At 35.0% G+C, this 12,342-nt stretch overlaps 1 protein-coding gene across 1 annotated transcript in view; it reads left to right on the top strand.

The window, feature by feature from the left end:
* The window catches only part of LOC146451822 (uncharacterized), a 137,997-nt gene that overhangs the window by 17,515 nt on the left and 108,140 nt on the right, over positions 1-12,342 (top strand). Inside the window, exon 2 of the mRNA XM_085098578.1 lies at positions 10,186-10,406. Coding sequence (XP_084954704.1) covers positions 10,186-10,406 — 221 coding nt within the window. The remainder of the gene's footprint in view (positions 1-10,185; positions 10,407-12,342) is intronic.

Here is a 12,342-nt window from a genome sequence, read left to right as displayed (position 1 = left end):
TAATATATCAATATATGGCACGACAAAGTGAATTTAAGCCACGTTTTGACCCAGAATTGGGTCGTTATGCGATGAAACATATTCATGGTGAAGGAATTATGGATGTTTTCAGATCAGTTGGATCAAAACTTTTCGGGAAAACAGCAAAAGAATTAGCTAAGAAAGGAGCCAAAACTGCAGCTGAAAAAGCAGTCACCAAAACTGGTGAGTTTGCTGGTAATAAAGCAGGTGATAAAATAATTCAATTATTGAGCAAAAAACAACCTTCCAAAACAAAATCAGTGACAATGAGCCAACCAAAAATGGAGCAGCCACTGACTGATTTTCAAATAGCTGAGAGAGTCAATAGGATGATATCCGGTGGAAAACTCAAAAGAAGGAGAAAATGAAAATAATGTAACATATCTGTATAAATGAAATCATTCAGAAATCCAAAATACATTGAGAGATACGAAGATGTCTTCTTCCAATTGGAGACACCCTTGAATACTGGTACTCCAGGGAATAATAGGTCACAAAAGAAAGATGGTTATCGTTTTGTTGTTGACAACACAGGAGAGGTAACTCCATTTGATTGGTATAATGCAAGAATATCAGTTGGTTTTAAAGTCCAAACAATGCAGAATGCAAATATAGCAGCTGAAGACCATAATGGTATTGTAAATGGCTCTCACAGTCTTATACATGATTTTGATGTACGATTGAATGGTAAAATGGTATATGATTGTAATGATGCAAATCATTGTGTAAATATCAAGAATCTATTGGAATATAGTCCAGGATATGCTCAATCGACAGTAACAAATGAGTTTTTCTATCTGGATACAAACCGACACGCTGAAGAACGATCGGCTGAAGATAACTACAATAAAGGATTTGCTGCAAGAAAAGCACTTTTGGGTCTATCAGTGGTTGTCAATACAGAAATACCATTGAATCGATACTCATTCTTTGAAGCATTGATGGATGAGTTATTACCATCAACAAGATTGGAATTAAATTTGCAGATTGAATCTGATACTATTCTAATATGGCAAGCTGGGGCTGATTGTCGTGTAATTATTACCAGAATGGAGTTGATTGTACCAAGAATAACTTTCAATTCAGAGGGGCAATCACTGTATATGAGTCAGTTTTTTAAGCCACATAAATGGGTTTATTTGCGTGAAAATGTGGAAAGAAGCAATTCATCAACACAAAGAAGTGGCCATTTTCAGATAACAAGTGGGATTTCAAAGCCAAGACATGTGTTTGTTTTCATTATCAATGATGCAAATCTTGCTGCACAAACAGTAAATCCATTTTTGTATAATACATTTAGTGTATCAACAGATCCCAGAACATTGCTAAATTGTCATTTATCTGTGGCTAATGGCAATGAATATCCTGATGTACATTACACTCCAGAGGCTGATTTGACTCGAGTTTACAGAGATGTCCTCAAATATGTGCATGCAAATAATGAATACAGTCAGGGGACTTTATTGAATGTCAACAATTTCAAAACACTATTCCCATTCTTGTATTTCGATTTAACAAAACAAAAAATGGATATCAAAGATGGTACCACAAAGCTGACATTCCACTATGAATTATCTGGCACAACTGCAACTGCATATTCAGTTTATGCATTGACATTATATGAACAAGATGCTGAGTTGATTCAAAAAGATGGTAAAATATTGTTTCGATAAATGGAATAAATTTTTAATGTAACGTTAGTTATATAAAAGATATGACAACTTATCATTCACACGGAGTAACACTATCAATTGGGCAAAAAGATAAACTAGCAAAAGCATTAAAAAACAATTCAGCAATAACAATAAGATTATTATATTCTGAATTAACTGGACCGGATCAGCTGATGTTAACCAAAACACAAATAAATAGGTTGAAAAAGGCAATGCAAAACAAAACTGGAGCAGATATTAAAATAAGCAAAACACAGATACGAAAAGCTGTACAACAAGGAGGCAGTCTTTGGTCATCATTATTCAAAATTGGTACAAAATTACTACCAATGGCAGCAAAAGCAGTTGGACCATTAGCTACTGGAGCACTTTCTGGACTTGCAAATGTTGGAGTCAATAAAATATTTGGTAGAGGACAAGTTGGTGGTTTCCTCATTCCTCAAAATAAAATTGATCAATTAATAAAATACAAAGATTGGCTCACTGAAGCACAAAAGAAGCAAATTGTCAATGCAATACATACTGGTGGACAGATTGTAATTAAACCAACTAAGACACAATCAGGAGGTTTTTTGGGTACTTTAATGGCTTCAATTGGCAATCCAATGGTTTTGAATGCATTAATGGGTAAAGGCTTGCAGGTGGATAGAAGTAGATCCAGAAGATCGGTCCCAGTTTTTGTTCCAAACACAACCAAAAAAGATGGTGGTTTGGTCCTACCAGTTAATTATAGGCCGCCTCCATTTTTCGGTACATGGGATCAGTATGGTAAAGGGAAAGAAAAAACCAAAAAAGGAAAAGGTCTGTTGTTAGGCAAAAACAGTCCATTCAAGGGGATTCCATTAATCGGAGACATTCTGTGAAATTCATAAATAAACCACTCAGTAACTTTGAACTCATTGATTGGGTCAAAAAACTCAAAATAAAACACTTCAGAGGCATTTACAGCAGAGATAATCTACCACAAAAGATGAAAAAAGATGAAGTTGGTATCATTAACCTGGATTCACAGATTGGACCAGGTACACATTGGGTTGCGTATCGAAACGGAGTCAAATATGTAGAATATTTTGATAGTTTTGGGTTAATTATGCCAAAAGAAATTATGCAATTTATGTCAACAAGTGGCAAACGATTAATGTATTCAGGTGATGAAATCCAGGAAAGAGATTCAGTATTGTGTGGCTATTGGTGTTTGTATTATTTATTTGAGAGACAAAAGGGTACAAGTATATTGAAAACAATCCACAATGCACATTTTGACATGTACAATCAAAGTGTCAATCATAATTTTATAATCCAATATTTTAAAAAATTATTTAATTAATTTGTATAATGGTTGATATAAGATATTGTGAAGAGTGTGATGAATACACAGAGTTTTCAGGAAAATTATGTTTATGGTGTACATTGGTAACAGATTCTGAGTCAGAGGATTATGAGTCTGACTCTGATGATAATTAATCTAATATAGTGATATAAAATGGTCAAATCATATTGTGTTAAACAAAAGAAAGAAACTGAATGTATTGAGCCTGCAGGTTACAAGCAAGCCAAAAATGGTCGGCTCATGTTCTTCTGTACATGTGCTGAATGTGGTATAACTAAAACAAAATTTGTTAAAAAACAGGGAAACTAAATAGCCCCTCCGAAGGGGGGGGGGGGGGGGCATAATGGATACTTTAGCATCAACTGGTGCTGATATGTTAATTCAACATGCATTACCATGGTTGGGAAAGGAAGCAGTTGAAATGGGTCGATATTATGGGTCTGAAGCACTTAGAAACCCTAAATTGCAGAAGAAAGCTATTGATTATGCTATCTCTAAAGCAACACCTTTTGTTCAAAAGACTGGATCAGAGATGTTTGATAAATTATCAACCAAAGTAAGACCAAAAAGAAGGTACAAAACTGACCGAAAAGAACTTGATGGTGGTAATTTAGATACAATTTTAGAACAATTTGGCACACCAGGTAAGGTTGCATCGAAGTCGATGGATGTTGTTGGAACATTAATTCCATCAACAAAGGAAGTCTTTGATAGATACAAATCCGGAGACATTGCCAAAAGTGCTTTCAGTACAGACACTGGCATATTATCGAGTCAATTTTGGTCTGGCAAGGCTGGGAAAAAGACATTAGAAAAATACAAAGATTATCCTTGTGAAAGCATGGTAAAAATTGGAAGCAAATATCATAACACACCAAGTTGTTCAAGCTATGATTCAATTGGTTGGCACCCACCAAATTGGGATGAGTATGAAAAGGGAATCAAAGGACGACCCAAAAGCGGTGGTTCAATTGATATACACAAAATGATTGGTAAGCTCCCAAAACCCAAAGCTGGGTGGGTATTACCTGGTCATAAATACACTGGTCCATACAATGATTTGGAGAATCAAGTCAAATATAACCCCAAAACAGGGCAAATATTGGAAATATACGATAAACCAACAGGCAAAACAGATGCAATAGCCATGCAACATGATGTTGATTATTCAGTCTGCAAAGATGACAAAAAATGTAAATTAAAAGCTGACAAAAAGATGGTAAAGTCATTGGATGCTGTTCCATATTCCGAACGACAATGGGGACATTGGTTGGCAAGAAATGCAATCAATACAAAATCAAAATTGGGACTTGGGGTTCCAAAAAACGTCAAAAGCCGTCGGGTAAAGAGGAAAACTGGCAAGAAGAATTAGCTAATGAGCTGCATAAACCCATAAGACGTAACTTTACTCGGCGGCGTGTTATTGTAAATAATATTGATGAAATATGGGCTGCTGATCTTGTTGAAATGCAACAATTCAGTAAATGGAATAAAGGTAATAGGTATCTTCTCACGACTATAGATGTTTTCAGTAAATACGGTTGGATTGTTCCATTAAAAGATAAAAAAGGTGAGACTATAACTAAAGCATTTCAAAGCATATTCAAAGAGGGTCGAAAACCAAAGTATCTGTGGACTGATAAAGGCTCAGAGTTCTACAACAAACATTTCAAAGACTTGCTCAATAAACATAACATTACACTGTATTCGACTGAAAATGAAGAGAAGTCATCAGTTGTTGAGCGCTGGAATCGAACGATTAAAAATAAAATGTGGAAACGATTCACTGCTCAAGGCAATACAATGTATCTGGATATTTTGCCTAAAATATTGAAGCAGTATAATAACACTAAACACAGTTCAATAAAAATGACACCGACAGAAGCATCTAAGAAAAAGAATAAAGGGACTGTTTACTTCAATCTATTTGGCAATTTAACACAATCGTCATCCCAAGCAAAATTTAAAGTTGGTGAAAAGGTTAGACTATCAAAGTATAAAAGAAAGCTGTTTGATCGAGGTTATACAGAAAACTGGTCAGAAGAGGTCTTCATTATCGATAAAATACAATACACGAATCCAATCACTTATAAACTGAAAGATCTCAATAATGAAGAGATTAAAGGGAGTTTTTATGAACCAGAATTATTGAAAGCCAAACAGGAGATATTCAGAATCGATAAAGTTATCAGGAGAGATTACAAGAAGAAACAAGCTTTGGTAAAGTGGAAAGGATACAATGATGCCTTTAATTCTTGGATCCCAATCAAGGATTTAGTCGATGTGTAAAAATAAGCTCATTTCACGGCCTCACGAATATTCGATGGCGAGTCGATCCAATAAAAAAATCTATTGTTGTGTGCAAGATAAATGATATTCTTACCTCAAAAAGCGTCTACAAACATCAGAACGATGAAAGTGGAGAAATAAATGACCAGTATATCCCAAAACATCAAACACTCTTCACAAAATGGCGACAAAATGGCCGACACGTGTATTAACAAACTAGTGCCCAGTCCCCTTTGGGTTGTGTCATCGTGAACTTGATGATGTCATACATAAGGGACTTTCCCTATGAAATGAGTCATCAAATTTCTATTGTTTACAAGTCATATGACAGTCGTATGATTTTTTCAGCCAATCACAATCGTCACAATTTTGCTTCACAATTGTGAAATTTTTCAGTGAAACACATAGTCATTTGTGAAATTTTTCAGTGAAGTTGCGTGAATAAATTACAAACATTTGAAGTAAAGTTTACTCAAAAAGTTTATTTCAGATTTTATAAAGTGGCTAAAACAGAATGGAGAAAAATTTAGGTTTTTTAAAAAACCTAAATTTATGTTTTTTGAGTTCATTGTTGAATCAGGTATGAATTCAGTGAAATTTTCAAAAGTGTTCCGAAAGCGGTAAATATCTAACTACTGATGTAGTGTGTCCGATTTAAACTAGCTATAGTAACATAATCCCCTGTTGTAAATGGTTTGAACCCAGGAGACATGTCATAAGTACGTAAATTATGATCATCCGGGTGAGTGTAGTCCTGAGAAGGACTGTTTGTGGTGACTTTGACTGACGTTTCGACAACCTGAGCGGAAGTCATCTTCAGAGTCCGCTGAAGATGACTTCCGCTCAGGTTGTCTAAACGTCAGTCAAAGTCACCACAAACAGTCCTTCTCAGGACTACACTCACCCGGATGATCATAATTTACGTACTTATGATAATCCCCTGTATCAACTAAAGCTTATAGAGCTGGCTATCAAACTATACCAAAAAATTAAAATAAAATGAATTGTTGAGTTTTTAGCGCTGTTATCTCGAATCAATGTTTTCACTTGAAGGGGACACTTGAAAGAGCTAAAACTCAAAAGGGAATTTGTTCGTTTAACTTCAATTATGGACACTAGCTAGTTTAACATATAAACAACAAAAACGTTTCTGCAAATTGTTTAGTTCGAAATATTTTTTTCTCCGAGAGCGATTTTTGTTCAACCACTCCACATTTTTTTAATCTTATTTCGTAAATGTTCTGTAACTTTTCACACGCAGACACGTTTGCTTTGGGCCCGGAAACTGAGGAGCAAATTAAATTAGCGAAAAACAAAATTCGCTTTGACGTGTAGCTTTCGAAAGGTGATTCGGACGCTCGCATTTAGAGGTCGTGAAAAATTAGACAATTCATTTTATTACAAAATTCTCGGTATAGTTTCTATAGCCAGCTCTATAAGCTTTAATTTGATATGGGGGTTTAGGTATCTACAGTTTAAACCGGACGTGCTACATCCCTTGGGCGTGAGAAACTCTAAAGGCCGGTAACCTTTATGTGCAATGGTGTAGAAGAGACTTGTAATATTGCCATATTTTCCCATTACTTTAAATGTTATTACGTACGTGTTTATCTGCTCGAACACAACACGAAATATTATCGGGCACTAATTTTTTTCCTTGCGGTTTAAAAAACGGGTCGGTTTGCAATCTACAGGAAACGTGCGGTTGGTGCGGGAATTACCTTCCCATAAAAAAAAAAAAAAACTTCAGATTACCTTAGCATTCAAAAAGAAAACCTTATGTGTTTGCAAAATGCCGAGAAGTAATAAAAAAAAAAAAGCTTGAAAATGTAACGAATAGTTGTTTGTTTGTTATCTAAAAAAGAAGAATTTTTTTGCTAAATGTTTGGGATTTTTTCAACCAAGTCGCTTTTAGTCAACCGGTTCGGTAGAATACAGCATTTTATTTAAGCGGACCATATTAATGTCATATTAATATTATTTTCAGGTGCAGTTTACACTTCCTTTCATTGGGTACGGGCAGTCGCGGACATTACACCTCTCATTAGAAAAAGTGTTGTTCACGCGGCTATGAGTTAGTACGGAATTAAACTGCTGAATCTGTCAAGATTAAAACCGAAGCGGGCTGTAAAAACTTGTAGCAGAAATTAGTGACGATGCTTTACCATTGATTTAGGCCACATGCTATATCCAGATCTGGCCTTCGTTATTCAAAGAGTGGATAAATCGTTATGTACTGGATAGTGGTACATAAGCATTTATACTCAGTGTATACTGGCTAAGACTCGCGGTATTACATACCCGTTCTGAAGTACTGATCATGGTTATACCAGAGGCCTTATTAAGGTATAATATCCATACCCGAGACCTGCGGTAAAACGTCCATACCCCATCTTTTGCTAAAGGTACACAAACATTTCCATGTACCTTTCAATATCTTTTACTCAAGGGTAAATAGAAATTTCTATGTACCTTTCTTGTCATTTTTTGCTTAAGGTACATGGAAATTTCCATGTACCTTTCGAAATTATTTGCTGAAGGTACACGGAAATTTCCATGTACCTTTCAACATCTTTTGCTACAAGGTACACGGAAATTTCCATGTACCTTTCGAAATCTTTTGCTACAAGGTACCCGGAAATTTCCATGTACCTTTCGAAATCTTTTGCTACAAGGTACACGGAAATTTCCGTGTACCTTTCGAAATCGTTTGCTACAAGGTACACGGAAATTTCCATGTACCTTTCAACATCTTTTGCTACAAGGTACACGAAAATTTCCATGTACCTTTCGAAATCTTTTGCTACAAGGTACACGGAAATTTCCATGTACCTTTCAACATCTTTTGCTACAAGGTACACGAAAATTTCCATGTACCTTTCGAAATCTTTTGCTACAAGGTACACGGAAATTTCCATGTACCTTTCAACATCTTTTGCTACAAGGTACACGAAAATTTCCATGTACCTTTCGACACCTTTTGCTACAAGGTACACGGAAATTTCCATGCACCTTTCGACATCTTTTGCTAAAGGTACACGGAAATTTCCATGTACCTTTCGACATCTTTTGCTAAACGGGTACACGGAAATTTCCATGTACCTTTCGACATCTTTTGTTACAAGGTACACGGAAATTTCCATGTACCTTTCAACATCTTTTGCTACAAGGTACACGGAAATTTCCATGTAACTTTCACCATCTTTTGCTAAAGGTACACGGAAATTTCCATGTACCTTTCGACATCGTTTGCTAAAGGTACACGGAAATTTTTATGTACCTTTCAACATCTAACACTTTTTATATGTATTTTGCCATTTTTTTAAAAACTTGGCAAATATATCACCTTAAATTGTGTTTTTTGTAGTAGAAAACCTACATCTTAATATTTTGTTGGAGTTTTTGGACAATAATAGCGAGACATTGCGATTTTTTTGCCATGTTTTCACTGTCTATGGCAGAAAACAACAACTTCAGTTCAATTCATGCCACTTCCTCGTCGGCACAAATTTGCACTTTTTTTAAAATGATTACCATGATACATCAAAAACATCGATTTCTGGTAAGAAAAGATCAAAAAACACTTATTTTTGAAATGTTGAAATTTTGTAATAGTTTGCTATAATACATACGAAAAGGTGTTTTCTTACCATAGTTTCTGACAATATGGCAAAAAAAAAAATGATAAAAAACCCTAATTATTGCCACAAATCAGTATTTTTTATGGAAGAGATAATAACAAATTCCTTCATTTGTTCCAGAAAATGTATTTTAGAATATCCCCGATGGTTTTAGAACGTGTTTGTTGGATAGGTGTGACCTTAACAATTATTCCATAAACATATCCCAACACTTCTCTTTTTTTTTCTTTTTTTTTTTTTTTGCATTGTATTTGACCTGACGATGATAAATTTTAGTCAATGAGAAAACCAAGGTATTTGATGCATCTTTTTTTTATTTTAAACACTTAAGGATCTAAGGTTTCTGATAAGGCTTTGCTTGTTTCTCTGCCTCGTCAGCGATCGATTGTCTTCCACTTTCCTAATTATTCTGGGAATCAATCTCTGCTCTCAAGTTGATGTCTCTTTTTAAGTTGCGAACCATTTTTTTTTTTTTCAATTTTATAACATCTTGCCTTAATGGTCTCTAGCCAAACAAAGATTGGTCTCTTTTTTCTTCTAATTATTCAGAATGTGCTTTAGAGTCAAGAAAGGGTCTCCTTGTGGGGTGAACGTTATCTTCATATTAAAAAGATACAGGTTAATTATGTGTTCCCCTTTTTTTGGAATAAAGGACTTGAGTGCTCATTAAATCTTGAAAACGTCATAAGACGCAAAGTTTTCATCTTTAAAATAAAAAAGCGGTTGGAGTATTGTTGGATAAGTGTGACCCAAACAATTATTGCATAAACATATCCCAACAGTTTATTTATTAAATTCGATTTTTTTTTTTTTTTTTTTTTTTTACATTTAGTGAAACCTTGTTAGAACAAAGTCATGTCTTTATGCAATTCGACAGGAGACAAGATGATGCAGCTTAGTAATACTCAATCAAACCTGAAAACGTTGTTATATTACATTTTTACTAAAGGAAGTCGATGGGAATGTGGAGTATGTAACCCTGACCTGTTATCCCGTAATCCTGTGAACAGGATTCCAGGGCCTGCTCAGGCTTAGCGCGGCCGGGAGGCCTGTTCGCACGCTATACCTTAGGATTATTCAACTTTCATTATAAAGACGACGTTTGGCTATTGGTCAATGGTATTCTGCCATTAAAAACCTAAGGCGTGTTAAAATTGTTTACAAAAAGGTCTTAAGAGGTTAAAAGACTACTTTATAAATCTAAAGTCACTTTCATTTTGTGTTTCAACAGATGAGGGTAATGTCTACAGAGAAGCTGGTTATGTACCTCTGCCTGAGTGTGATTGTATTAGTTTCCTGGATTGTGGCGACATCTGACGTTTGCCATTATAAACACCCTGATCGGCATGAATGTACCTGTACTCCATTTGGAAACAAGGGTTTTGTTGTTAAGTGCATACAAAAAGGTTTAACGCAAGTACCTCGTGGATTACCGCTGAACACTTTATGGCTGTAAGTTCACTCGCAGTACTTGATACCTTCTGGAGGTTCTATTTCTTAACGGGACTGGTCAATTCTAGAATATAATTAACTTCGTCTCCTTTTTTAACTTCAATTTTCCCAACTGAGTACCGAATAATGTTTAAATTTCTTTCCATATGCTAAGAATTTTAAGATATCGGGAGTAAGAAAGCATCATTATCGAGTTGTTGTCGCAAAAACGATTCTTTGACTAGAGAGGCGACCCATTCTTCGAGCAGTAAGAATTTCACACGTTTCCACGCTTACACAGCTCGTGTAACAGCAGATTCCTTTGTCGTGGTAGGTTTGACTTCTTAAATTTTGTACGGTTTTAATTATTCTGTGGCTTTTTCCTAAAGCGTAGCATATAATCTATGGGCTCCTAATCGTTTTATTTTTAAGAGCTACTGACTGTTAATATAAAGAATCCCACGACAGACAGAAAATTTCAGATTTCATTTTATTTCACCTAAGTGTCCCCTTTGGTGAACTATTTTCAAAAATCACAATTAAAAGTTCTACCGCTCATTCGTTTTTCTAAATATCAGAAAAGTTGAATTTACGGCCTCACGCCCGCTTCACCCCGCGGAAAAATTGTGCATCTTTAGCAGCTTCGCACACAGCAATGATAATTATTCCCGTTTTTTCTATTTGGGCTGCAAGTACATCTTTTTAAAATCTCTCGTTAAGTGTAAAGATTAAAATCGCAAGTCTTATTTTTAATGTGTCAATTCACTAGTTGAAGATAGCGACCTTCGAGGACTTGATTTCGAATCGAAGGGCTGAGAGCTAAGGTGAAGTCAGACCTTAATCCTTCCTTTTCACTCCCTCAAAGTGCCTTTTTTGGCCCGCTAAAAGAGAAGCATCCAGAATAAAAAGTGTGCAGGGTATTTGACTAGTTCGAGGGCTCGTTGTCACGATTATTGTCACGCAAATCACATAACTAAAACAATCCACTCATCTAAAGTTAACGACAAATCTCGAAGGCAGGTATTTAATAATTCAGTTTCTTTACAATACTACGTCATTATTTCAAACTTTGAAACTAATAAATATCACAAACCGATCCACTGTGGGTCTCGATTTACATGACAAATTTTGCCGACAGATTTTAAGCGCCCGCCATAACAGTTGCTGACCGACTATACAAACTCCCTGTCAAATCTCACCAATTTGACTATTATACTCTTGCGATCTACATCAAAACAATGTTTCAAAGGATAAATGGCTCATCTTCAAGACATCTGCAAGTTTTCTGTGTCGATTTATAGAGTTGAAACACAACAACAACGTAATTCACATACCGAACAGACAATCACGGGTTAATAAAATTTATCGAAAATACAAAAAGAGTTTAGTACCCTACATGCTATTATTAGTATTTTTTTATCTAGTCAATGACAGAAGGCTTACCTCACTATTATAAAGCGACATTTTTAATCATTTTAAAGACATGTATGATTATCACACTCGTTTTTATAATAACATTTGCATTACAATCATTAACAATCAAAGCGCTCATGAAGTCAGCATCGCTTTGTTTGTCATGCGGTAGGTGACTGGAACGCTCTCCCAGACGGCATTGGGAACATTTCCGATTTTTTAGTTTTTAGACGTCTTATTAGAAACATGTAGACTCTTTTATCGATCTTACCCTTTTTACCCTTTATTTTTAGATGACTATATTTGTATTTTCTTTTTTTGTATTCTTACGTTAGATTTATGCAAGGCCTCACTGAAAACCACATTTTGTGACATCTGATTTATTATAATAATAATAATAATAATAATAATTATTATTATTATTATTATTATTATTATTATTATTATTATTATTATCATTATTATTTGCATTTCTACTAAAGAATGTATATACTATCCCTGAGTAATCGAATCCTGAAGGTACTAATTATAGAACAGAAATACC

This window comes from Pavona decussata, unplaced genomic scaffold, assembly GCF_977016875.1.
Source record: "Pavona decussata unplaced genomic scaffold, jaPavDecu1.1 SCAFFOLD_383, whole genome shotgun sequence".
Classification (NCBI taxonomy): Eukaryota; Metazoa; Cnidaria; class Anthozoa; order Scleractinia; family Agariciidae; genus Pavona; species Pavona decussata.
The sequence above is the reverse complement of the archived record's forward strand: the minus strand, read 5'-3'. Positions and strand labels throughout refer to the sequence as shown.